The sequence below is a fragment of the Rhinoraja longicauda genome, chromosome 35, assembly GCF_053455715.1.
Source record: "Rhinoraja longicauda isolate Sanriku21f chromosome 35, sRhiLon1.1, whole genome shotgun sequence".
NCBI lineage: Eukaryota > Metazoa > Chordata > Chondrichthyes > Rajiformes > Arhynchobatidae > Rhinoraja > Rhinoraja longicauda.
Genome location: NC_135987.1, coordinates 3,269,550 through 3,297,241, shown reverse-complemented (window position 1 = coordinate 3,297,241; position 27,692 = coordinate 3,269,550). Strand labels below are relative to the sequence as shown.

Genomic DNA, 27,692 nt, shown 5'->3' with positions numbered 1-27,692 from the left:
ACAGACGGTACCCGAAGTCAGGATGGAACCGGGGTCTCTGGCGCGGTCAGGCAGCAACTCCACCACTGCACCACTCTGAGGCACTTCAGCTGACCACACACTTAGCACTGGACATGCGTGGTACAAGCATGTAACAGTAGGCACACGGTGGCGCAGCGGTAGAACTGCTACCTCACAGCGCCAGAGACCCGATCACAGGCGCTGTCTGTACGGAGTTTGTAGGTTCTCCCCGTGACCTGCGTGGGTTTTCTCCGGGTGCTCCGGTTTCCTCCCACACTCCAAAGACGTGCAGGTTTGTAGGTTAATTAGCTCCGGTTACAAGTGTAAATTGTCCCTGGTGTGTAGGAAAGCTTGCAGGGATCGCTGGTCGGCACGGTCTCGATGGGCAGAAGGGCCTGTTTCCGCCCTGTATCTTTAAACTAAACAAAACTAAGATCCTTTCCATTAAATTCAGACAATACTAGATTCAATCTAGAATTAGGGTGAACAGATGATGGAACTAGTGTGAATGGATGATTGCTGGTCGGCACGAACTCGATGGGCAGAAGGGCTTGTTTCTGCACTGTATCTCTAAACTAAACTAAGATCCATTCCATTACATTAAAGCAATATTAGATCCAATCTGGAACGAGTGTGAAGAGATGATTGTCGGTGGGCACGGACGCGGTAGGCCGAAGATGTAGGAATGCTGGTTTAAACCGAAGGTAGACACAGAATGCCGGAGTAACTCAGCGGGTCAAACAGTATCTCGGGAGAGAAGGAACGGGTGACGTTTCGGGTCTGAAGGTTCTCGACCCGAAATGGGTCTGAAGGAGGTTCTCGACCTGAAACGTCGCCCATTCCTTCTCTCCCAAGATGCTGCCTGACCCGCTGAGTTACTGCAGCATTTTGTGTCTACCTTCGGTGGGCCGAAGGGCCTGTGCGCGCGCTGTATCTCTGGGCTAAAGTACAGTCGGTGTGGCTGAGAGCTGGCGGTGAGGGAGCGGGGTACCTGTGGCGAGCTGCTGGAGCTTCGGCCTGAAGAGTAGGAGCCGGGTGGGTCGGGGTAGTCCACTGCATTCTTCACCCTGGGCCGTTTGATCACCTCCACGTACGAGACGGGGAAGATCCCCTGACGGTTGGTGCCCGAGATTCTCCCCTCAAACCAGTTTTCGTCGACTCTCCTCACGAGCGTGATGGGTTCACCCTGCGGAGGGGGGAAGGGAAGAATGAATGGCCATCACGCAGAATACACACGTGTTCCAGGGTGGCACACGCGTGCTCAAGACCACCAACACGACCAATAGTGGAATCTTGATTAAAAAAAGGTCATACTGCTGGAGGAAAAAGTCATAAGGTCAATAGACGATAGGTGCAGGAGGAGGCCATTCGGCCCTTCGAGCCAGCACCGCCATTCAATGTGATCATGGCTGATCATTCTCAATCAGTACCCCGTTCCTGCCTTCTCCCCATACCCCCCTGACTCCGCTATCCTTAAGAGCTCTATCTAGTTCTCTCTTGAATGCATTCAGAGAATTGGCCTCCACTGCCTTCTGAGGCAGAGAATTCCACAGATTTCCACAGGTCATGGGTGATAGGAGCAGAACTAGGCCATTCGGCCCATCAAGTCTACTATGCCATTCAGGGATCTATCTCTCCCTCCTCACCCCATTCTCCAGCCTTCTCCCCATAACCTCTGACACCCGTACTAATGAAGAATCTATCTGGTGAGGCCAGGAACAGAGAGATAGAGGGTATGAATTTATGGCTGAGGGGCTGGTGCAGAGAGCAGGGATTTAGATTTCTGGACCACTGGGATCTCTTCTGGGCTAGGGGTGACTTGTACAAAAGGGACGGGTTGCATCTTAACAGCAGGGGGACAAACATTCTGGCAGGCAGGTTTGCTAGTGTGACACCTGTGGCTTTAAACTAAGTAGTGGGGGGGAGGGGTTAACAAATTGTGAATATGAAGATGAGGTCAAAGGGAATACAGGAGATATTGCAAAAGACTCTCGGAAGAATGGGAACAGAAGTTCTAGAGCGGAAAAGAAATTAAGGGCAGGGCCAATTGTGAACGATGTGAGAGAGGAGGTAAATACAGAAGTTAAAGTGTTGTACTTAAATGCGCGTAGTATAAAAAATAAAGTGGATGAGCTTGAGGCTCAGTTAGTCATGGGCAAGTATGATGTTGTAGGGATCACTGAGACATGGTTACAAGAGGACCAGGGCTGGGAACTGAATATTCAGGGGTACACAACGTATAGAAAAGACAGACAGGTGGGCAGAGGGGGTGGGGTTGCTCTGATGGTAAGGAATGATATTCATTCCCTTGCAAGGGGTGACATAGAATCAGGAGATGTTGAATCAGTATGGATAGAAATGAGAAATTGTAAGGGTAAAAAGACCCTAATGGGAGTTATCTATAGGCCCCCAAACAGTAGCCTCGACATAGGGTGCAAGTTGAATCAGGAGATAAAATTGGCGTGTCAAAAATGTAATGCTACGGTGGTTATGGGAGATTTCAACATGCAGGTAGACTGGGAAAATCAGGTTGGAAATGGACCCCAGGAAAGAGAGTTTGTAGAGTGCCTTCGAGATGGATTCTTAGAACAGCTTGTACTGGAGCCTACCAGGGAGAAGGCAATTCTGGATTTAGTGTTGTGTAATGATCCTGATCTGATAAGGGGACTAGAGGTAAAAGAGCCATTAGGAGGCAGTGATCACAACATGATAAGTTTTACTCTGCAAATGGAAAGGCAGAAGGGAAAATCGGAAGTGTCGGTATTACAGTATAGCAAAGGGGATTACAGAGGCATGAGGCAGGAGCTGGCCAAAATTGATTGGAAGGAGGCCCTAGCAGGGAAGACGGTAGAACAGCAATGGCAGGTATTCCTGGGAATAATGCAGAGGTTGCAGGATCAATTTATTCCAAAGAGGTGGAAAGACTCTAAGGGGAGTAAGAGACACCTGTGGCTGACGAGGGAAGTCAGGGACAGCATAAAAATTAAGGAGAGGAAGTATAACATAGCAAAGAAGAGTGGGAAGACAGAGGATTGGGACTCTTTTAAAGAGCAACAAAAGTTAACTAAAAAGGCAATACGGGGAGAAAAGATGAGGTACGAGGGTAAACTAGCCAATAATATAAAGGAGGATAGCAAAAGTTTTTTTAGGTACGTGAAGAGGAAAAAAATAGTCAAGGCAAATGTGGGTCCCTTGAAGACAGAAGCAGGGGAATTTATTATGGGGAACAAAGAAATGGCAGACGAGTTAAACCGTTACTTTGGATCTGTCTTCACTGAGGAAGATACACACAATCTCCCAAATGTTCTAGGGGCCGGAGAACCTAGGGTGATGGAGGAACTGAAGGAAATCCACATTAGGCAGGAAATGGTTTTGGGTAGACTGATGGGACTGAAGGCTGATAAATCCCCAGGGCCTGATGGTCTGCATCCCAGAGTACTTAAGGAGGTGGCTCTAGAAATAGTGGAAGCATTGGAGATCATTTTTCAATGTTCTATAGATTCAGGATCAGTTCCTGTGGATTGGAGGATAGCAAATGTTATCCCACTTTTTAAGAAAGGAGGGAGAGAGAAAACGGGTAATTATAGACCAGTTAGTCTGACATCAGTGGTGGGGAAGATGCTGGAGTCAATTATAAAAGACGAAATTGCTGAGCATTTGGATAGCAGTAACGGGATCATTCCGAGTCAGCATGGATTTACGAAGGGGAAATCATGCTTGACAAATCTACTGGAATTTTTTGAGGATGTAACTAGGAAAATTGACAAGGGAGAGTCAGTGGATGTGGTGTACCTCGACTTTCAGAAAGCCTTCGACAAGGTCCCACATAGGAGATTAGTGGGCAAAATTAGGGCACATGGTATTGGGGGTAGGGTACTGACATGGATAGAAAATTGGTTGACAGACAGAAAGCAAAGAGTGGGGATAAATGGGTCCCTTTCGGAATGGCAGGCAGTGACCAGTGGGGTACCGCAAGGTTCGGTGCTGGGACCCCAGCTATTTACGATATACATTAATGACTTAGACGAAGGGATTAAAAGTACCATTAGCAAATTTGCAGATGATACTAAGTTGGGGGGTAGTGTGAATTGTGAGGAAGATGCAATAAGGCTGCAGGGTGACTTGGACAGGTTGTGTGAGTGGGCGGATACATGGCAGATGCAGTTTAATGTAGGTAAGTGTGAGGTTATTCACTTTGGAAGTAAGAATAGAAAGGCAGATTATTATCTGAATGGTGTCAAGTTAGGAGGAGGGGGAGTTCAACGAGATCTGGGTGTCCTAGTGCATCAGTCAATGAAAGGAAGCGTGCAGGTTCAGCAGGCAGTGAAGAAAGCCAATGGAATGTTGGCCTTCGTAACAAGAGGAGTTGAGTATAGGAGCAAAGAGGTCCTTCTACAGTTGTACCGGGCCCTGGTGAGACCGCACCTGGAGTACTGTGTGCAGTTTTGGTCTCCAAATTTGAGGAAGGATATTCTTGCTATGGAGGGCGTGCAGCGTAGGTTCACTAGGTTAATTCCCGGAATGGCGGGACTGTCGTATGTTGAAAGGCTGGAGCGATTGGGCTTGTATACACTGGAATTTAGAAGGATGAGGGGGGATCTTATTGAAACATATAAGATAATTAGGGGATTGGACACATTAGAGGCAGATAACATGTTCCCAATGTTGGGGGAGTCCAGAACAAGGGGCCACAGTTTGAGAATAAGGGGTAGGCCATTTAGAACGGAGATGAGGAAGAACTTTTTCAGTCAGAGGGTGGTGAAGGTGTGGAATTCTCTGCCTCAGAAGGCAGTGGAGGCCAGTTCGTTGGATGCTTTCAAGAGAGAGCTGGATAGAGCTCTTAAGGATAGCGGAGTGAGGGGGTATGGGGAGAAGGCAGGAACGGGGTACTGATTGAGAGTGATCAGCCATGATCGCATTGAATGGCGGTGCTGGCTCGAAGGGCTGAATGGCCTACTCCTGCACCTATTGTCTATTGTCTATTGTCTATCTATCTCTGCCTTAAAAAATATCCACTGACTTGGCCTCCACAGCCTTCTGTGGCCAAGAATCCCACAGATTCACCGCCCTCTGACTAAAGATTTCCCTCCTCATCTCCTTCCTTAAAGAACGTCCTTTAATTCTGAAAGCAACACAAAGTGGACGTGGGGCGCAGTTTCAAAGGAGATGGGCAGGGCACGTTGTTTAGACAGCGGGTGCCTGGAACGCACTGCCGGAGATAATGGTTGAGGCAGGTAGGATCGTGGCAGTTCAACTACTCACTCCACCATTTAGGACTGAGATGAGGAAAAACCTTTTCAGCCAGAGAGTTGTGAATCTGTGGAATTCTCTGCCTCAGAAGGCAGTGGAGGCCGATTCACTGGATGTATTCAAGGGAGAGTTGGATAGAGTTCTTAAGGCTAACAGAATCAAGGGATATGGAGAGAAAGCAGGGACGGGGTACTAATTCTGGATGATCAGCCATGATCATATTGAATGGCGGTGCTGGCTCGAAGGGCCAAATGGCCTACTCCTGCACCTATTTTCATTGTATCTATGTAGCTAAAAGAACTTTGGATAGGCACATGGATATACAGGGAATGAAGGGATATGGATTATGTGCAGGTATATACTGGAAGTGAAGGTCTTGGGTTCATGTTCGTGGTGTGCTTTGTGGGCCGAAGGGCCTGTTTCTGTGCTGAAGGGCCTGTTTCTGTGCTGAAGGGCCTGTTTGTGGGCCAAAGGGCCTGTTTCTGTGCTGAAGGGCCTGTTTCTGTGCTGAAGGGCCTGTTTGTGGGCCGAAGGGCCTGTTTCTGTGTTCTCTGTCCTAAAGGGCAGCATGGTGGCGCAGCGGTAGAGTTGCTGCCTCACAGCGCCAGAGTCCTGGGTTCGATCCTGACTATGGGTGCTGTCTGTACGGAGCTTGTACGCTCTCCCCGTGACCTGTGTGGGTTTTCTCCAGGAGCTCCAGTTTCCTCCCACAGGTTTGTAGGTTAATTGGCTTCAGTAAAGTTGTAAATTTTCCCTAGAGTGTGCGGGATAGATTGAGTGTGCAGGGAGATTCTGGTCGGCGCGGACGGACTCAGTGGGCCGAAGGGCCTATTTCCACGCTGTATCTCTAAAATTAAAATTAAACCCAAAGCTAAATGCAACTCCTTGTCGGACTGGAGACTGCAGTGCTGGAATCTCAAGCTAAAAACAAACTGCTGGTGGAAGACCATAAGGCATAGGAGCAGAATTAGGCCATTCAGCCCATCGAGACTGCTCCACCATTCAATGATGGCTGATCTATTTTTCCCTCCCCATCCTATTCTTCAGCCTTCTCCCCGTAACCTATGACACCCTCACAAATCAAGAACCTATTAAACTCTGGGTTTCAACCCAAAACGTCACCCATTCCTTCTCTCCAGAGATGCTGCCCGTCCCGCTGAGTTAGAGTCATAGAGTCATAGAGTCCTACAGCACAGAAAGAGGCCCTTCGGCCCATCGTGTCCGCGCCGCCCGTTACCAAACACAGTCTAATTTTAATCCCATTTTCCCGCATTTGGACCGTAGCCCCGAATGTTGTAGCATTTCAAGTGCCCATCCAAATGCCTCTTAAACGTTGTGAGTGTTCCCGCCTCCACCACCACCCCAGGCAGTGAGTTCCAGACTCCAACCACCCTCTGGGCGAAAAAGTTCTTTCTCACATCCCCCCGAAACCTCCCTCCCCTTACCCTGTATCTATGTCCCCTCGTTGTTGAACCTTCCAACAGTGGAAGAAGTTCCCCGCCATCTACCTTATCTATGCCCCTCATGATCTTGTACACCTCGATCATGTCCCCTCTCAGCCTTCTCTGCTCCAGGGAAAACAACCCCAGTCTGCTCAGTCTCTCCTCATAGCCGAGGCCCTTCATCCCCGGCAGCATCCTGGTGAATCTCCTCTGCACCCTCTCCAAAGCTATCACATCCTTTCTATAATGTGGTGACCAGAACTGTACACAATACTCCAGCTGTGGCCTCACCAGTGTTCTGTACAATTCCATCATTACCCCCCTACTTTTATATTCGATGCCCCGGCTAATGAAGGCCAGTAACCCATATGCCTTTTTGACCACCCTGTCCACCTGTCCTGCTGCCTTCAAGGACTTGTGTACCTGTACTCCAAGGTCCCTCTGTACCCCTGTCTTCCCTAGGGTCCATATGTCTATATGTCTATATGTCTATATGTCTATCTTCGATTTAAACCAGCATCTGCAGTTCTTTCCTGCACTTATTAAACTCTGTTGCCTTGGCCTCCACTGCCATCTAGTATAGTTTAGTTAGTTTAGTTTAGTACCACCCTCTGGCTAAAGAACTTCCTTCGTATCTCCATTCGGAAGGCACGTCCTTTTATTCGTAAGCAGTGTCCTCTGTTCCTCGACTCTCCCATTACTGGTAACATCCTTTCCACATTCCACAGGGCTTTTATCATCCATTATTTCAGTGGGGGAACATTCCTTGCCAGCTTTAATGGAAACATCTGGGATCAGGCCGAGGAAATCCGTTGGAATGTTTTCCGACTACTGTGAACTTTGTATGTTAATGGCAAAGGGCACTTCCTCTCCCTGGGGTCTGGAGCGGGGGGGGGGGGGGGCACAGCTAAGATCCCAACGTTGCACCTCAGTGAAAACCTTCGCAAATCCTCAACGGGGCAGGACAGAGGGGGGAGTTTCCCCCCCCCCCCCCCCCCGACTCTCAGTCTGAAGGAGGGTCTCGACCCTAAACGTCACCTATTCCTTTTCTCCGCAGATGCTGCCAGTCCCGCTGAGTTTAGCTTGGAGATACAGCGTGGAAACAGGCCCTGCGGCCCACCGGGTCCGCCCCGACCAACGATCACTAGCACTATCTTACACACACACACCAGGGCCAATTTTACTTGAGGCCAGTCAACCTACAAACCCGCACGTCTTTTCGAGTGTGGGAGGAAACCAGAGCACCCGGAGAAAACCCACCCAACGTTCAAATTCCGTACAGGCAGCACCCGTGGTCAGGATCGAACCTGGGTATCAGGCGCTGTGAGGCAGCAACTCTACCGCTGCGCCACCGTGCCAAGCCTTCTTCAGACGTCTTCAGACTAGCTGCTTTGTTACACTATACGATCTAAACCCCAGCTTCACTCCGGAAGAATGTGATCCGGAAGAATGTGACTCAATTCTTATATCTCACAGCCTGTGACTTTTCATCTCTACGATTTATCCGACCATGTGGCTATCAGCTAAATCCCTCACCTGTATCCACCTATCACTTGCCGGTCTTTGTCCTGCCCCCTCCTCTCCCAGGGGGGTTGGGGATGGGGGGGGGGGGGGGTGACGAGAGTGGGGGGGAGGGGAGTACAGTGACCGTTCACACCCACAGTATGCGCTGCTTGGAAAGTTTAGTTTAGTTTAGGGATACAGCGTGGAAACAGGCTCTTCGGCCCACCGAGTCCACGCCGACCAGCGAACCCCGCACATTAACACTATCCTACACGCACTAGGGACAATTTTTACATATGTACATATAGTTACATATACACCCAGCCAATTAACCTACACACCTGTACGTCTTTGGAGTGTGGGAGGAAACCGAAGTTCTCGGAGGAAAACTCACGCAGGTCACGGGGAGAACGTACAAACTCCGTACAGACGGGATCGAACCCGGGTCTCTGGCACTGTAAGCGCTAAAAGGCAGCAACTCTACCGCTGCGCCACCGTGCCGCCCTTAATGTTCACGCTTGCCCGAACGGGGCCACTTGTGAAGTGGTAGGCGGCCACTCGGCCCGTAGAGTCTGTGCCAGCCCACAGAGCCGACCGTCCCAGCCCATCCCTCTGTCGGTAAACCAGGGACGGCCGGGATCGCCCCCCCGCTCCTCACCTTTCGGAAGGACATTTCCACGTGCGTGTCGCCGGTGAAGTTGAAGCGTCCCACGGCTTCACCGTACTCCAACACCTGCAGCGGCGGCGGCTTCTTCGGCTGTGCGCGCTCCGTTGGAGGCAGCAGCTGGAACGCAGAAAACCGGTTAGCGATTAAAAAAAACAACACAAACTTCAGACGTTCCCGCGGCAAAATGAAGTCGGGTTCGATCCCGACTACAAAATTAAACTAAACGGTGGCGCAGTGCGTGGAGTTGCTTCCTCGCAGCGCCGGAGACCCGGGTTCGATCCCGACTACGGGCGCTGTCTGTACGGAGTTTGTACGTTCTCCCCGTGACCTGCGTGGGTTTTCTCCGAGATCTTTGGTTTCCTCCCACACTCCAAAGACGTACAGGTTTGTAGGTTAATTGGCTTGGGTTTGTACACTTGGCATAAGTTTAAATTGTTCCCAGTGTGTGTCGGCTTGTGTTAATGTGTCCGGGGATCGCCAGTCGGCATCCACTCGGTGGGCCGAAGGGCCTATTTCCACGCTGTATCTCTAAACTAAATTAAACTAAACTAAACTAAAATCATTGTCTGCTTTCATAAGTTCATAAGTGCTAGGAGCAGAATTAGGCCATTCGGCCCATCAAGTCTACTCCGCCATTCAATCATGGCTGATCTATCTCTCCCTCACAACCCCTTTCTCCTGCCTTCTCCCCATAACCCCTGACACCCGCACTAATCAAGAATCTGTCAATCTCCGCCTTAAAAATATCCACTGACTTGGCCTCCACAGCCATCTGTGGCAATGAATCCCACAGATTCACCACCCTCTGACTGAAGAAATTTCTCCTCATGCAGGAGTAACTCAGCGGGGTCAGGCAGCATCTTTAGACTTTAGAGATAAGGCATGGAAACAGGCCTTTCGGCCCACCGAGTCCATGCCGACCAGCAATCCCCGCGCACTAGTTCTATCGTACACACCAGGGACAATTAACCTACAAATCTGCATGTAAACCAGAGCTCCCAGAGAAAACCCACGTGGTCGCAGTGAGAACGTGCAGACAGTCAGAATTGAACCCAGCTGTAAAAACATCTCTGGCGGTGTAAGGCAGCAGCTCTACTGGAGGACATGGATCGGTCACGTTTCGGGTCAGGGCCCTTCTTCGGTCTGATTGTTGTGGGGTGGGGGGGAAGGGGGAGAAAGCTGGAAGACAGATGGGGGGGGCAAGACAAAACCAGGTGAGCGATAGGTGGATACGGGTGAGGGATTTAGCTGATCGGCAGATAGTCAAATGGCAGATGTCAAGTCAAAAGGCAATTGGATAAGGACCATAGGTGCCGATTGTGAAGTCAGAGGAAGGAATGCAAGAGGAAGGGGTGAAAGGGGTCTAGGTGGGGTACAGGGAAGATAAAGAAGGGGAGGGAGGGAGGGAGAGAGGGAGGGAGGGAGGGAGGGAGGGAGGGAGGGAGGGAGGGAGGGAGGGAGGGAGAGAAGGAGAGAGGGAGGGAGGGAGGGAGGGAGAGAGGGAGAGAGGGAGGGAGGGAGGGAGGGAGGGAGGGAGGGAGGGAGGGAGGGAGAGAAGGAGAGAGGGAGGGAGGGAGAGAGGGAGGGAGGGAGGGAGGGAGGGAGGGAGGGAGGGAGGGAGGGAGGGAGGGAGGGAGGGAGGGAGGGAGGGAGGGAGGGAGGGAGGGAGGGAGGGAGGGAGGGAGGGAGGGAGGGAGGGAGGGAGGGAGAAAAGGAGGGAGGGAGAGAGGGAGGGAGGGAGGGAGGGAGGGAGGGAGGGAGGGAGGGAGGGAGGGAGGGAGGGAGGGAGGGAGGGAGGGAGGGAGGGAGGGAGGGAGGGAGGGAGGGAGGGAGGGAGGGAGGGAGGGAGGGAGGGAGGGAGGGAGGGAGGGAGGGAGGGAGGGAGGGAGAAAACAAATAAATAAATAAATAAATAAAGAGGTGTGTTGTTTGTAGGTTAGTTCCCCAGAATTGGAGGTCAACGTTCATACCATTGGGCTGCCAACTACCCAAACGGAATACGAGATGCTGTTCCTCCAGTTTGGGCTGGGCCTCACTCTGACAATGGAGGAGGCCCAGGACAGAGAGGCCAGCGTGGGAATGTGGGAGATAAAATGGCTGGCAACCGGGAGATTCTCCAGGCATTGGTGGACCGAGCGCAAGCGTTTGGCGAAACGGTCGGCGAGTGTACAAGTGAACCTCAGGTGGACAGAGTCACGTCCCACAGCGAGCCTCGTTACCTCGATGTACGACCGGGGGAAGATCCCGACACGCCCATGGTGCTCCCCCTCGTACCAGTTCTGGTCTATCTGCCTGTAGATGTAGACTATGTCTCCCTTCTGGAACGGCAGCTCCCTGGAGCCAAACAAGAGTGCAGTTAGTGTGGAGAGCAACAAGGAGCCAGCATGACTGTGATCCGAAACCACCGACTCCCAGCGGCCCCAATCCACCTGCGAATTGCAGCAAACTGTGGACGCAGCCCAGACCATCGCACAAACCAACCTCCCTTCCATTGACTCCATCTACACCTCACACTGCCTCGGCAAGGCCAGCAGCATCATCAAGGACCAGCCTCACCCCGGTCATTCCCTCTTCTCCCCTCTCCCATCGGGCAAGAGGTACAGAAGTGTGAAAACGCACACCTCCAGATTCAGGGACAGTTTCTTCCCGGCTGTTATCAGACAACTGAACCATCCTACCACACCCAGAGAGCAGTCCTGAACTACGACCTACCTCATTGGTGACTCTTGGACTCTCGGATCTCGGACCCTCCCTTTCCTGTTTAACTAGGGGGTGCCAACTATCTCACTCCCAAATAAGGGACAAGGTGACGTCACTGCCCCGTGCCCCACGTGACCTCACCCAGCCAGGGCCATGTGCTCCCGCTCCACCAATGATGGCCACCCGGGCCGGGAGGCGGGTTGCTACACAACCTCCGTTAGGCGGCTCCCGGGCCTCCAGGCCTACACTGTTTGGACCTACACTGTCCGGGCCTATAGCATCCGGGCCTACAGCACCCGGGCCTACAGTGTCTGGGCCTTCAGCGTCTGGGCCTACAGTGTCCATCCGGGCCTACAGCGTCTGGGCCTACAGTGTCCATCCGGGCCTACAGCGTCTGGGCCTACAGTGTCCAGGCCTAGTGTCTGGGCCTACAGTGCCCGGGCCTACAGTGCCTGGGCCTACAGTGCCCGGGCCTACAGTGTCTGGGCCTACAGTGTCCGGGCCTACAGTGTCCGGGCCTAATGCAGGACAAGGGCGGTCCCGTACGGAACAAACCAATTTAGCCCAAAATACGGGATGTCCCGGCCAAAGATGGAACAGTTGACAACCCAAGTTTAACCCCATTCTCCTGCCTTCTCCCCACAACCCTCGACACCCCCCCCCCCCCCCCCACCCTTCCCTTTCTCCCTGAAAAGTTTAAAGTAGATGTGGGGGGAACGTTTTTTAGAGGGTGGTAGGAGCCTGGAATGTGCTGCTGGGGGTAGTGGTTTATTAGATGTGATTATCACAGTGGAGCAATCAGATGCAGCAATGGAAAATCTTTCAGTTAAATAACGTACCCCAGTGCGTCCAATGTCACAACCCTGTAGGTGGGTCTCAGTGTTCATATGTTCATCAGTGATAGAAGCAGAATTAGGCCATTCGGCCCATCAAGTCTACTCCGCCATTCAATCATGGCTGATCTATCTCTCCCTCCAAACCCCACTCTCCTGCCTTCTCCCCATAACCCCTGACACCCGCACTAATCAAGAATCTATCTATCTCTGCCTTAAAAATATCCATTGACTTGTCCTCCACAGCCGTCCGTGGCAAAGAATTCCACAGATTCACCACCCTCTGACTAAAGAAATTTCTCCTCATCTCCTTCCTAAATGAACGGCCTTTAATTCTGAGGCTGTGCCCTCTGGTCTTAGACTCTCCCACTAGTGGAAACATCCTCTCCACATCCACTCTATCCAGGCCTTTCACTATTCTGTACGTTTCAATGAGGCCCCCCTCATTCTTCTAAACCCCAGTGAGTACAGGCCCATTGCCGACAAACGCTCATCATGTGTTTAAGAGGCTTTTAAATAGGCACATGAATGTGAAGGGAATGGAGATGGATTACATGCAAGCAGAAAGGATTAGTTTCATTCGGCACCATGACCAGCCATCAGCGAAGGGCCGAATGGCCTCCTCCTGCACCTATTGTCTATAGCACAGTCATTGTGGGACAAAGGCCTGTCCTGTTCTGTACTATTCTATGTAGACACAAGAGACTGCAGATGCTGAGATTCTGAGCAAAACACAAGGTGCTGGAGGAACTCAGCGGGTCGGGCAGCATCTCTGAAGGAAACAGCCAGATAATGTTTTTTGTCGAACAAAAACTGCAGATGCTGGTTAAAATCGAAGGTAGACACAAAATGCTGGAGTAACTCAGCGGGTCAGGCAGCATCTCGGGAGAGAAGGAATGGGTGACGTTTCGGACCGAGACCCTTCCTCAGACTGATGTCAGGGGAGGGGGCGGGACAAAGATAGGATGTAGTGGGAGACAGGAAGACTAGTGGGAGAACTGGGAAGGGGAGGGGATAGAGAGGGAAAGCAAGGACTATCTGAAGTTAGAGAAGTCAATGTTCATACCGCTGGGGTGCAAGCTGCCCAAGTGAAATATGAGGTGCTGTTCCTCCAATTTGCGCTGGGCCTCACTCTGACAATGGAGGAGGCCCAGGACAGAAAGGTCAGTGTGGGAATGGGAGGGGGAGTTGAAGTGTTTTTGATCGGGATGGTGACGCAGCGGTAGAGTTGCTGTCTTGCTGGGTTTTACCCTGACCTGGGGTGTTTTCTGTACGGAGTTTGTACATTCTCTTTATGACAGTGTGGGTTATCTCTGAGTGCTCATCTGCAAACTTGCTAGTTACCCAAACTAATGAAGAATCTATCTATCTCTGCCTTAAATATATCCACTGCCTTGGCCTCCACAGCCTTCTGTGGCAATGAATTCCACAGATTCACCACCCTCTGACTAAAGAAATTCCTCCTCATCTCCTTCCCAAATCTGCTAATTTAGTTTAGTTTAGTTTAGGGCAAATATACTAGAGGAACAAGATGGACCACTCTGTTGAAATCGCCCATACTGAAGTGTAGTACGCAAAGGAGCGTAACGTCCGCCATTTTAGTAAGCAAAACCCGCCGTTTGCTCTGCCTCTCGCAGTGTAATCAGTGTTTTGGGGGAACAGTATGTGTGATGATACCATTAAAATGCAGAATATATCTCATCTATCAATTCACAGATTTTTGTTATTTTTCTTTTTAAATGTTTCTGCAAGTTTCCACCTACTAAAATGGCGCCGTGACGTGCTACGGTTTTTAGGGTCGAGTGATCTATCTTGCTCCTCTAGTATCTTTGGTTGAGGGATACAGTGCGGAAACAGGCCCTTCGGCCCACCGAGTCCGCACCGACCATCGATCACCCTGCACACTTGGCACTATTCTACACACTAGGGACAATTTACAATTTGCAAAAGCCAATTAACCAACAAACCTGCACATCTTTGGACTGTGGGAAGAAACCGGAGCACGCGGAGAAAACCCACGCGGGTCACGGAGAGAGCGTGCAGACTCCACACCGACGGTTCGTAAGTGGTAGGAGTAGGAGCAGAGTCAGCAGCTGGAGTCAAGCGAAATCCGGATCAAACCTGAGTTTCCCATGCTGCAAGGCGGTAAATCTACCGCTGTGCCACCCTTTCTCTGTGTTAAATTCCAAGAACCATTCCTCAGCACACAGATCAAGATCCTGCTGCAATTTCTCTCAACCACCTTCACTATCTGCAATGCCTCCTGCTTCTGTGGCACCCGCAAACTAGCCATGTGCCTTCTCATCCAAGTTATTGCAATTGGCGGGGGAAAAAACTTTGTACTCACTTCAGCGTCTGGGCTTTGAAGTCAAACTTGGCTCTGGCGGGCAGCATCTGGAAATGGAGAGCAGGGCACAGGTTAACGACAGAGCCAGCGAGCCTCAGCGCACTCAAAGAGCCAACAACGCCGTGAATGGAATGGTTAGTGAAACGGACTTCGAATCGACCGCAAGCACAAGGAAGTTGGCGGTTTCCCAAGCTGAAGCCACACACACACACACACACACACACACACTCTCTCTGCATTCTTCAGTAGCACTGTGCTCAGGACAAGCAGGCTAATGGTGACCTTTCACCAGCTCACGCTCACAATGGGACACTTAATCTGTTCACTGGTTCTCTCTGGGTGCACAGTAATTGCACCCTTGAGATTCGGGCCCTTTGTTCCGAGTTCTAGTTGGAATAATAGATCCTGCAACGTCTATCCGAAAACACAAATAACTGGGTTAACGCACGATGAGCTCACTGGATGTTTTCAAGAGAGAGTTGGATTTAGCTCTTAGGGCTAACGGAATCAGGGGGTATGGGGAGAAAGCAGGAACGGGGTACTGATTTTGGATGATCAGCCATGATCATGTTGAATGGCGGTGCAGGCTCGAAGGGCCGAATGGCCTACTCCTGCACCTATTTTCTAAGATTCAATGTTTTTAAGGATTGAACCGGGGTCTAAGGTGACGCGAGGCAGTAGCTCCACCAGCTAAGCCACTGTGTTGCCCCTCGATCCATCTGTAGCACGACCCAGTACGTTTTAGATCGGTTGAATAGGTTGGAAGGATTGACTTGGATAAATGGATCTGAGTGGAGGTTTGTGTAGGTGGGAACTGCAGATGCTGTTTAAACTGAAGATCGACACAAAATGCTGGAGTAACTCAGTGGGACAGGCAGCATCCCATTCCTTGTATCCAGTGGGTGGCACGGTGGCGCAGCGGTAGAGTTGCTGCCTTACAGCACTTGCAGCGCCGAATACGCCGGTTCGATCCCGGCTACAACTGCTGTCTGTACGGAGTTTGTACGTTCTCCCCGTGACCTGCGCGGGTTTTCTCCAGGTGCTCCAGTTTCCTCCCACACTCCAAAGACGTACAGGTTTGTAGGTTAATTGCCTTGGTGTATGTGTAGGGTAGTGATAATGTGCGGGGTTCGCTTTTCGGTATGGACTCGGTGGGCCAGAGGGCCTGCTTCCGCGCTGTATCTCTAAACTAAACTAAATTAAATTAGATGCTGAGTGGCGACTTGCTGAGAGTGGCGAGGCCTAGGCCAAGAGGTCACGCCCCAGGTTCAAAGGTCAACCATGTGCGTGCGGGGGGAGAGAGGAATTCTCTGCCACAGAAGGTAGTTGAGGCCAGTTCATTGGCTATATTTAAGAGGGAGTTAGATGTGGCCCTTGTGGCTAAAGGGATCAAGGGGTATGGAGAGAAGGCAGGTACAGGTTACTGAGCTGGATGATCAGCCATGATCATATTGAATGGCGGTGCAGGCTCGAAGGGCCGTATGGCCTACTCCTTCTATGTTTCTATGTTTCTAATCTGTTGTCCCTTCCATCAATGTGAGCCTCCTGTAATATCCTGCATTGCACTAGCACCCAATCCCTGGGCCCATTGGGTGTCTGAGCTTGCAAGGCATCAGCTTACTCTAGCAAGAGATCTTCAGGGGCGAGTTCAAATCCTTCCTGACCTCTGATCCATGCATGCAAGGACGCTAATATGGTTGCCAACTGTCCCGTATTAGCCGGGACATCCCGTATTTTGGGCTAAATTGGTTCTGTCCTGTACGGGATCGCCCTTGTCCCGTATTAGGCCCGGGGCTGCGCTGTAGGCCCGGACACTTTAGGCCCCGACGCTGTAGGCCCCGACAGTTCAGCTCCCGACACTCTGGGTTTCCGACAGTTTAGCTCCGGACAGTGTAGGCCGGGAGGCCCGGGCGCCGCCCAATGGAGGTTGCATAGCAACCCGCCTCTCTGCCCCGGCGGCTGCCATTGGTGGAGCGGGAGCACGTGGCCGCTGGCTGGGTGAGATCACGTGGGGCGCGGGGCGGTGACGTCACCTTGTCCCGTATTTGGGCAGCGAGATAGTCGGCACCTACATACAACTCACACATGTATGCGTGAATTCACTGCCACAGATGGCGGTGGAGGCCAAGTCAATGGATAATTTTAAGGCGGAGATTGGCTTAGTCAGGGGGTATGGGGAGAAAGGAGAAGAATGGGGTTGAGAGGGAAAGATACTGTAGATCAGCCATGGTTGAATGGCGGAGTAGACTTGATGGGCCGAATGGCATAATTCTGCTCCGAGAACTCATGAACTGATACCATGCCCCACATGAAATTAGGCAAGGGAGCACCACATACACACACATACACAACACACCTGCAATGTTCATTCACTCTGGTTCTCTCCCCACAGATGCTGCCTGAGTGTTCCAGCATTTTGCCTTTATAATGCACACACAGTCCACACGTGGAAATGCTGCTTAATGCACATGCTTAGGTGCCACAGTGGTGCAGCTGGTAGTGCCACTCGCTTGCGGTTCCAGGGAACGGGGTTCCAACCTTGCCTTGGGTGCTGTCTGTGTGGATTCTGCAGGTTATCTCTGCAGCCTTTAGACTTTAGAGATACAGTGTGGAAACAGGCCCTTTGGCCTACCGAGTCCGCGCCGACCAACAACACGGTGGCGCAGCGGTAGAGTTGCTGCCTTACAGCGAATGCAGCGCCGGAGACTCAGGTTCGATCCTGACTACGGGTGCTGTCTGTACGGAGTTTGTACGTTCTCCCCGTGACCTGCGTGGGTTTTCTCCGAGATCTTCGGTTTCCTCCCACACTCCAAAGACGTACAGGTATGTAGGTTAATTGGCTGGGCAAATGTAAAAGTTGTCCCTAGTGGGTGTAGGATAGTGTTGGTGTGCGGGGATCGCTGGGCGGCGCGGACTCGGTGGGCCGAAGGGCCTGTAAATCTCTAAACGATCACCCTGTCCGCTACCCTGTACACACGAGGGACAATTTTGGTTACAACTTACCAAAGCCAATTAACCAACAAATCTGTATGTCCTTGGAGTGTGGGAGGAAACCAGAGCACCCGTGTACTAGTTCAATCCTGCACACTAGGGACAAGTTACAGTAGCCAATTAAGCTACAAACTCGCACGTCTTTAGAATGTGGGAGGGACAAACAGCGGGACAAACTCCGTACAAACAGCGCCCGTAGTCAGGATCGAACCAGGACCTCTGGCACTGTGAGGCGGCAACTCTACCGATGCCCAACAGTGCAGTACATTTTCTGGTTTCCACTCACATCCTAAAGAGGGTAGGTTAATTGGCTGCTGTAATTTAACCCATGATAGAATGCCCAACTTGCCCACACCGACCAACATGTCCCATCTACACTAGTCCCACCTAGGGTCGCCAACTTCCTCACTCCCAAATACAGGACAAAGGGTGACGTCACCGCCCCGCGCCCCACGTGACCTCACCCAGCCAGCGGCCACGTGCTCCCGCTCCACCAATGGCTGCCACGCTGTGTCTCTGAACTAAACTCAAGGGGTTCCCGAAAGAGAGGAGTCGGAGTGAGCTCAGCAACGGGACAATCTACAAACATGTTGCAATCACACACTGGGTAGCCGTGAACTACACCGGCTCCAAACCCGGACACGCAGGATTCCTTTGATTTAGCAAAACCTGGTGAATCCACCACCTCATTTAACCCGCACAACCTCCCCAAGCACCACACCCACAGTGAGGAGAGGGGTTAGCGAGGCACAGGGCCAGGCCACAGGCTGTGCCATAGGGCGCACTAAACGGCAGCGGAGAACACCAGCACAGAGGGGTGGGAATGTTCCCCACACGCACACACGTGCACACACTTACACACACTTCCACACACACACACACACGTGCACACATTTCCACACACACACACGTGCACACACTTACACACACATGCACACACTTCCACACACACACACGTGCACACTTCCACACACACACACGTCCACACACTTCCACACACACACGTGCACACACTTCCACACACACACACACGTGCACACACTTCCACACACACACACACACGTGCACACACTTTCACACTCACACGTGCACACACTTCCACACACACACGCACACTTCCACACACATGTGCACACGCTTCCACACACACGTGCACACTTACATACACGCGTGCACACACACGTGCACTTACACACACACGTGCGCACACTTCCACACACACACACGTGCACACTGTTCCACACACACACACACGTGCACACACTTCCACACACACACGTGCACACTTCCACACACCACACTTGCACACACACGTGCACACACTTCCACACACACACATGCACACACTTCCACACACACACGTGCACACACTTCCACTCACACGTGCACACACTTCCACACACACACGCACACTTCCACACACATGTGCACACGCTTCCACACACACGTGCACACTTACATACACGCGTGCACACACACGTGCACTTACACACACACGTGCGCACACTTCCACACACACACACACGTGCACACTGTTCCACACACACACACACACATGCACACACTTACACACACACGTGCACACGTGTATACACTTACACACATGTGCATACACTTACACACATACACACACACAGGCATGTACTTACACATACACACAAGCACACACACACATGTATATACTTACGCACATACACGCGCACAGGCATGCATTTACACGCGCGTGTATACACTTATACATGCACACACGTGTATACACTTACACACGCACACACAGGCATGCACTTACACACACACATGTGTATACACTTACGCACACACAGGCACACACACATGTTCATACAATTACACATGCACACACATGCATACTTACACACACACAAGCACACATACATGCACACACACACAAGCATCCACTTACACGCACACGCACTCATCCATACACACTCACGCACACATACACACACACTCACGCACAAACACTCACACATTCACGCACACACACACACGTACCACAGCCACGAGGGTGAACTATGAGGTGGGTTTGACCATGTCAGCCCGCCAGCGATGCAGCCCTGCGCCACATTGCACCACAGTTAGCGACCATTGCAGGGTTAGTCCCCGTAAGCGGCAGAACGCCAGGCGATGGCACAGCACAGCAGGCGGGAGGGAGATGGCGGACATTGCTGGGGGGGGGGGTCGGGTTGAGCGCCGATCTAAGCGGAACCGACCTCTGACCCTGATCGCCTCCTTGCTGCCTCATCAATGTCAAGGAGCTCCCCAAACCTCTCATTAGTGATAAATTGGTGGTGAGTGAGGGCGATGCCCGTGTGCCTTCTGGCTGCTATGTCAGCCTCCTCTTGTTCCCGCTTAAGCCGTCTCTGCTCCTCTAACAGTCTCTGGTAGAAAATTGCACAAAATGGGATGGTAAAAAAGTCTGGCGATTTTAAAAATTCAAACACATCTTTAAAAAGTTTGTGACGGTCCACATGTTTTATGATCCGGCTTTAACAAAGAATATTTATACGCGAAGTGTAGTGTTAAGATGAGGCTCTGGATGCAGCCCAGACCAAACTCCCTTCTTTACTTTCCCTCTCTCTCCATCCCTCCCCCTTCCTAGTTCTCCAACCTGTCTGACTCTCCCCCCGTTTAAATTTTATCTCTGTACGTTTCATTGTCAACTTCTCCGAGCTAACAATTTTCTATTCTACATTTTCCTTATGTCGCATCCCCTTTGATGTCACGTTCCCAAACCTTACACTTCCTTGTCTCTGTCTCTCCCTCTCGCCTGACTCTCAGTCTGAAGAAGGATCTCAACCCGAAACGTCACCCATTCCTTCTCTCCAGAGATGCGGCCCGACCCGCTGAGTTACTCCAGCATTTTGTGTCTATCCCCCTTCCATTGACTCCATCTACACCTCACGCTGCCTCGGCAAGGCCAGCAGCATCATCAAGGACCAGTCTCACCCCGGCCACTCCCTCTTCTCCCCTCTCCCATCAGGCAAGAGGTACAGAAGTGTGAAAACGCACACCTCCAGATTCAGGGACAGTTTCTTCCCAGCTGTTATCAAGCAACTCAACCATCCCACCACCAACTAGAATTCAGTCCTGACCTCCCATCTACCTCAGTCTATCTTTAATTGAACATTACTGGACTTTACTTTGCACTAAACGTTATTCCCTTTATCCTGTATCTGTACACTGTGATTGTAATCAAGTGTGGTCTTTGCACTGACTGGACAGCACGCAGCAAAAAAAGCTTTTCACTGTACCTTGGTCCACGTGACAATAAACTAAATTAAACTGAACCAAATTAAACTCAACTAAACTAAACTAAACAAAAGTAAACTAAACTTCCTGTTAGGATGTTCATTTGTGTTTTACATACGGGAATGTTCAGAGAATCGCCTTAAATGGAGGCAAGATAAAACATGATGAAATGGACCTCTTTAACGAGAGTATGATAGAGTGCAGACAGGAACGACAGACAGTTATACTGAAACAGAGCACGGATGGACTGGTGCTCCCCGAGAGCCAGGGTTTTTAAGGAACCACCCCACCCTTGCACCCCAGAAGATGGGCAGCTGGAGATACGCTGATGGCAATGCTCCACCATGGAGGTTGGGTTTGATAGCATTCACCACGTGACCCAACCCCAGTACATTGAACACACAGCTACGGAGTGGTGCAGTGACCATGGTGAGACTGGTCCTTGATGATGCTGCTGGCCTTGCCGAGGCAGCGTGAGGTGTAGATGGAGTCAATGGAAGGGAGGTAGACGCAAAATGCTGGAGTAACTCAGCGGGTCAGGCAGAAATTTCTGGAGAGAAGGAATGGGTGACGTTTCGGGTCGAGACCCTTCTTCAGACTGAGAGTCAGGCGAGAGGGAGAGACAGAGACAAGGAAGTGTCTTGGCATGCAGTTACGGAGAGGGGCAGCACGTGTGACGGGCACCGTTTCAAACACCACACAAGCCCATGGCTATTAGTGCAAGTCCTTGTCTCCCGGGGACAAAGATGCCAATTATCAAGGGCACAGATTCTGGTTGAAAAAGACCACTAAGTCCATCTGCTTCCCCTGCCCCCGGCCTGCTCACACTATACACTGAGAACGATGGGATTGACCAGTCATTCATCCTGCCACAGACCTCAGCACGACCTCTTCTCCCCTCTCCCATCGGGCAAAAGGTACAGAGGCGTGAGAATGCACAGCTCCAGATTTAGGGACAGTTTCTTCCCAGCTGTTATCAGCCAACTGAACCGTCCTATCAACAACCTGACAATAGACAATAGGTGCAGGAGGAGGCCATTCGGCCCTTCGAGCCAGCACCGCCATTCAATGTGATCATGGCTGATCATTCTCAATCAGTACCCCGTTCCTGCCTTCTCCCCATACCCCCTGACTCCGCTATCCTTAAGAGCTCTATCTAGCTCTCTCTTGAATACATTCAGAGAATTGGCCTCCACTGCCTTCTGAGGCAGAGAATTCCACAGATTCACAACTCTATGACTGAAAAAGTTTTTCCTCATCTCAGTTCTAAATGGCCTACCCCTTATTCTTAAACTGTGGCCCCTTGTTCTGGACTCCCCCAACATTGGGAACATGTTTCCTGCCTCTAACGTGTCCAACCCCTTAATAATCTTATACGTTGCGACCTACTATCTACCTCATTGGAGACCCTCGGACTATCTTTGATTGGACTTTACTGGCTTCGCCTTGCGCTAAACGTTATTCCCTTATCGTGTATCTGTGCACTGTGGACGGCTCAATCGTAATCATGTATTGTCTTTCCGCTGACCGGTTAGCACGCAGCAAAAGCTTTTCACTGTACCTCGGTACACGTGACAATAAACTAAACTCAACAATGATGCCAGGTCTCCTGTTCCGCCATACCTATTATCACATGATGCTTGCCACAATGTCGTTTCCTGAAACAGGGTGGCATGGTGGCGCAGTGGTAGAGTTGCTGCCTTACAGCGAATGCAGCGCCGGAGACTCAGGTTCGATCCTGACTACGGGCGCCGTCTGTACGGAGTTTGTACGTTCTCCCCCTGAGCTGCGTGGGTTTTCCCCTAGATCTTCGGTTTCCTCCCACACTCCAAAGACGTACAGATAGTAGGTTAATTGGCTTGGTAAATGTAAAAATTGTCCCTAGTGTGTGTAGGATAGTGTTAATGTGCCGGGATTGCTGGGCGGCGCGGACCCGGTGGGCCGAAGGGCCTGTTTCTGCGCTGTATCTCTAAATCTAAAATCTAAAATCTAAAATCTCTCTGTAATTCGTAGGAACAAGAACCGCAGATGCTGGTTTACGAAAGAAGGACTCAGAGTGCTGGAGTAACTCAGCGGGTCAGGCAGCATCTCTGGGGAACATGGATAGGTAACGTTTCACAGAGTGCTGGAGTAACTCAGCGGGTCTGGCAGCATCTCTGGGGAACATGGATAGGTGACGTTTCACAGAGTGCTGGAGTAACTCAGCGGGTCAGGCAGCATCTCTGGGGAACATGGATAGGTGACGTTTCGGGTTGGGACCTTTCTTCTGACTGATTGTGGAAGGTTCTGGTTCTGGTTGATTACTGCGTAAACACCTCATAAGTGGTTATCTGGTGCGGGTCGGAGTGAGTAGAGTAGTGATTAAATTTTGAAGTGGGCCTTTCTGACCAAGTTGAGGAGATCTAGTTGCTCAATCCCTTTTTTAAACGACGTAACATCGGGAGTGGCACGTGTGTTGGGTGGTGACATATTCCATTCCCTTATCGTGCTTGGGTAAAGGGAATATTGGTAGCAAAGTTTATTGAAACTCAGCGAGTTGATGATGTTGGGACCGGTATTTTGTCTTGTTTCATGGCAGTTGGCGCTCTGGGATGACGGAAGATTTGATGTCGTGATTTTGTGAATCTCCTTGTAAAGTGCAATAAGTCTTAGCCTGATTCTGTCGAGCTCTAGGTATCCCATCCGAGAGAAGGCGGCATATTATTCATGCTTGATTTGGGCTTGTAGTCATCACATACAAAGCGAGCTGCTTGCCGTTGTGCTTTCTCCTGGGTGATCATGTTGTTGTTGTTGAAAGGATCCCATACAGCTCCACAATACTCCAGTTTGGGCCTGACCAGGGACTTGTAGGCGGTCTCGTTGATGGATGTACTACACGCATGGAGATTTCTTTTAAGAAGGCCGAGAGTTCTATTTGCTTTGTTACGACACTTGACTAATATGCGTCGCTCAACTTAAATCTTAGCTTAATTCGACTCCTAGATGGTCGACAGCAAGTAGTGTATGGCTACCCATGTTGTATTCCAATAAAAGTGGTTTAGTCGTGTGTCTGACATGCATGGTGTGACATTTGGTTGTATTGAATGACATATTGAATGGAGGGGGTGGGGGGGAAGAAAGCTGGAAGGGAGATGGGGCAGGATAAAGCCTGGCAGCTAGTCAGCTGGGACGAGTGAGGGGGTTATTTAATAGGCAGATGGTCACAACTCACAACTCTTCAATCCTTTTGTCTCACACCTTTTGTCTTTTCATGAGAAAGTAAACATGCAGGTACAGCAGGCAGTGAAGAAAGCTGATGGCATGTTGGCCTTCATAACGAGAGGATTTCAGTACAGGAGCAAATAAGTCCTTCTGCAGTTGTACAGGGCACTGGTGAGAAAACATCTGGAGTATTGTGTGCGGTTTTGGTCTCCTAATTTGAGGAAGGACATCCTTGCTATTGAGGCAGCGCAGCGCAGCATCACGAGGTTAATCCCCGGGATGGCGGGACTGTCATTTGAGGAAAGATTGGGAAGACTGGGCTTGTATTTACTGGAGTTTAGAAGGATGAGAGGGGATCTTTCTCGAAACGTATAAAATTATAAAAGGACTGGACAAGCTAGATACAGGAAAAATGTTCCCAATGTTGGGCGAGTCCAGAACCAGGGGCCACAGTCTAAGAATAAAGGGGAGGCTATTTAAAACTGAGGTGAGAAAAAACCTTTTCACCCAGAGAGTTGTGAATTTGTGTAATTCTCTGCCACAGAGGGCTTTTCCACAGCCAACAATAGACCATTGTGGGCTCCAGCTTGAACATCATTACTGGCTTTAATTTGTTCACTTCATATCTTCCATTCATTTGTTCTTTGTACCTTTTCATAACTCTAGTTTCCCTCTCCCCTGAATCAGTCCGAAGAAGGGTCTCGACCCGAGACGCCACCTATTCCTTTTCTCCAGAGATGCTGCCTGACCCACTGAGTTCCTCCAGCAGTTTGTTTTTTGCTGAAACAGTAACCGTTTCTCTTTCTGTCGATATTGCCTGGCCTGCAGAGATTTTTGTCCAACAATTTCTATTTTTATTACTTCGTGACTGCTTAATCTAACTACCCTACTTTTCAATTTTATCTCTCTCTTTTGTGCAATTCTGCTTGGAATTAATTGATAATCTGACATGGTTTAACTTCCATTACGGTTCAGTTTTGTTTATAGAGATACAGCATGGCAACAGGCCCTTCGGCCCGCCGAGTCCGTGCTGACCAGCGACACCTGCACACTAGCACTATCCTACACACACTCGGGACAAGCTACAATTTTAGCCAAGGCCAATTAACCTACAGACCTGCACATCTTTGGAGTGTGGGAGGAAACCAGAGCACCCGGGGAAAACCCACGCAGGTTACAATAGACCATAGGTACAGGAGGAGGCCATTCGGCCCTTTGAGCCAGCATCGCCATTCAATGTGATCATGGCTGATCATTCACAATCAGTACCCCGTTCCTGCCTTCTCCCCATACCCCCTGACTCCGCTATCCTTAAGAGCTCTATCTAGCTCTCTCTTGAATGCATTCAGAGAATTGGCCTCCACTGACTTCTGAGGCAGAGAATTCTACAGATTCACAACTCTCTGACTGAAAAGGTTTCTCCTCATCTCAGTTCTAAATGGCCTACCCCTTATTCTTAAACTGTGGCCCCTGGTTCTGGACTCCCCCAACATTGGGAACATGTTTCCTGGCTCTAACGTGTCCAACCCCTTAATAACCTTATATGTTTCGATAAGATCCCCTCTCATCCTTCTAAATTGCAGTGTATACATGCCTAGTCGCTCCAGTCTTTCAACATATGATAGTCCCGCCATTCCGGGAATTAACCTAGTGAACCTACGCTGCACGCCCTCAATAGCAAGAATATCCGTCCTCAAATTTGGAGGGAGAACGTACAAACTCCATACACACAGCACCCGTAGTCAGGATCGAACCCAGGTCCCTAGTGCTGTGAGGCAGCAACTCTACCGCTGCGCCACCGTGCCACCCAGTCGACTTAGCGCTTTTTGAAAAGACCGATTCCAATTTTCGGTTCCCTGCTTACCTGGACCAGGATGAGGGAGAAATAAACTCCCTCACTTATTCTTCTGTTTGTAAAGAAATGGATCACGGTCGACAGCACTGCAATGCACTGTGCCTGTCAGTGTTTATCCAACCAGATGTAAAGTACATCGATTAATTCTGCAGAGACCCAATTCTGGGACAATATTCACTTCAGCTTAAAAACCACCCTCTTATAAAGGTCGTGTGGCACAGCTGGTAGAGTTGCTGCCTCACAGCGCCGGAGACCCGGGTTCGATCCCAACTAAGGGTGCTGTCTGTACGGAGTTTGTACGTTCTCCCCGTGACCTGCGTGGGTTTTCACCCTGATCTCCGGTTTCCTCCCACACTCCAAAGAGGTACAGGTATGTAGGTTAACTGTCTTGGTATAAATGTAAATAGTTCCCAGCGTGTGTAGGATCGTGTTAGTGTGGCTGGTCGGATGGCGTATTGTACACCTCTATAAGATCACCCCTCATCATCCTGCACGCCCACAAATAAAGAACCAGTCTGCTCAACCTCTCCATATTGCTCACACCCTTGGAACCTGGCGACATTCTCCTAAATCTTCCCTGCGCCCTTTCCAGCTGGACAACATCTTTCATGGTGCCCAGAACTGAACGCAGTACTCTAAATGCGGCCTCACCGACGTCTTATATAACTGAAGGTCAACACAAAATGCTGGAGTAACTCAGCGGGTCAGGCAGCATCTCTGGAGAGAAGGAACGGGTGACGTTTCGGGTCGAGACCCTTCTTCAGACTGATCCAGCTTATATAACTGCAATGGTTATAATTTTAAGGCAGAGACAGATAGATTCTTGATTAGTACGGGTGTCAGGGGTGATGGGGAGAAGGCAGGAGAATGGGGTTAGGAGGGAGGGATAGATCAGCCATGATTGAATGGCGGAGTGGACGATGGGCCGAATGGCCTAATTCTGCTCCGATCACTGATGAACTTTGCACTTTATGAACTTTATGAACTCCCCCAATTTTCCACTTTCGTCAGCACTTTGGTCTATTTGCTGATATTGGAGGTTGAGATGCTAGATTTGTTCTCTGATTGAGAAGGAGAATGCATTGGATTTAATAGCTTTGTCCTTGTAACCTTAATGCTCTTACTAATCCAGAACCATAATGTCGGGTCAAGGCAGCATTTGGCACGTTGGCCTCCATCTGTCAGGGTATTGATTATAGAATTTGAGATATTATGTCACAGCTCACCTGAGACCGCATTTGGAGTATTGTGTTCAGTTTTGGTCGCCCTGTCATAGCGAAGATATTGTTAAGCCGGAAAGAATACAGAGAAGATTTACGAGGATGTTTCCAGGACTTGAGATGCTGAGCTACAGTGAGAGGTTGGGCAGGCTAGGACTTTGTCCCTTGGAGCGCAGGAGGATGAGGGGTGATCTTATAGAGGTGTACAAAATCATGAGGGGAATAGATCGGGCAGACCTAGAATAGGGAAATCAAGAACCAAGGGACATCGGTTTAAGGTGAGGGGGGGGGGAAAGATTGAATAGGAAACTGAGGTGCAACGTTTCCACAAATATGGAACGATCTGCCAGAGGAGGTAGTTGAGGCAGACAACATTTAAAAGATACTTGGACAGTTTCATGGATAGGACAGGT

General features: G+C 50.4%; 1 protein-coding gene across 11 annotated transcripts in view; it reads right to left on the bottom strand.

Moving 5' to 3' along the window:
- Positions 1–27,692, bottom strand: part of sorbs1 (sorbin and SH3 domain containing 1) — a 138,321-nt gene that overhangs the window by 16,208 nt on the left and 94,421 nt on the right. For 9 of the 11 annotated variants that reach the window (XM_078428529.1, XM_078428523.1, XM_078428524.1 and 6 more), the window contains 5 exons: positions 19,965–20,132; positions 14,743–14,789; positions 11,082–11,196; positions 8,854–8,979; positions 992–1,186 (listed from right to left, as the gene is read on the bottom strand). In XM_078428529.1, coding sequence (XP_078284655.1) covers positions 992–1,186; positions 8,854–8,979; positions 11,082–11,196; positions 14,743–14,789; positions 19,965–20,132 — 651 coding nt within the window. The remainder of the gene's footprint in view (positions 1–991; positions 1,187–8,853; positions 8,980–11,081; positions 11,197–14,742; positions 14,790–19,964; positions 20,133–27,692) is intronic. The other 2 variants (XM_078428532.1, XM_078428533.1) reach the window with 1 other exon arrangement.